Below are 420 nucleotides of genomic sequence, written 5' to 3'. Positions count from 1 at the left end.
GTGGTGTAGGGGTAGGTGTGTGAGCCACAAAAGGTCCCACCTATGTCGATCAGTCCATTAAAATGAACCCCCTTCTCCATATTCCCTCACCAGATGAAAACTTGGCGCACAGCCCTCGCTGCCCTGCTCAGCCTCGGTTACTCGGTCTCGGCTTCCCCATATGTCACCGGACCTCCTGAAGTGAGCGCCCTTTGCCCTGTACCTGAAGGAGAATCCGCTACCTTACTCCCCAATCCTGCCGACTGCACGACGTATTACAGCTGTAACTGGGGCGTTGCTTACCTCATGTCATGTCCCAGTGGTCTTTATTTCGACGTCAACCTCCACGTATGTACTTGGTCATGGGAAGCGACATGTTACGCTGCTACGACGGCCAGTACTACGCAAACAACACAAATTCAAACCGAGGACCCCTTGGGT

At 53.6% G+C, this 420-nt stretch overlaps 1 protein-coding gene across 1 annotated transcript in view; it reads left to right on the top strand.

Moving 5' to 3' along the window:
- LOC119594810 (mucin-17-like) overlaps positions 1-420 on the top strand; it is a 4,322-nt gene that overhangs the window by 2,069 nt on the left and 1,833 nt on the right. The window contains exon 2 of the mRNA XM_037943900.1: positions 94-331. Coding sequence (XP_037799828.1) covers positions 94-331 — 238 coding nt within the window. The remainder of the gene's footprint in view (positions 1-93; positions 332-420) is intronic.

This window comes from Penaeus monodon, chromosome 34 (genome assembly GCF_015228065.2).
Source record: "Penaeus monodon isolate SGIC_2016 chromosome 34, NSTDA_Pmon_1, whole genome shotgun sequence".
NCBI classification, from domain to species: Eukaryota; Metazoa; Arthropoda; class Malacostraca; order Decapoda; family Penaeidae; genus Penaeus; species Penaeus monodon.
This window is presented reverse-complemented; position numbering and strand designations above follow the sequence as displayed.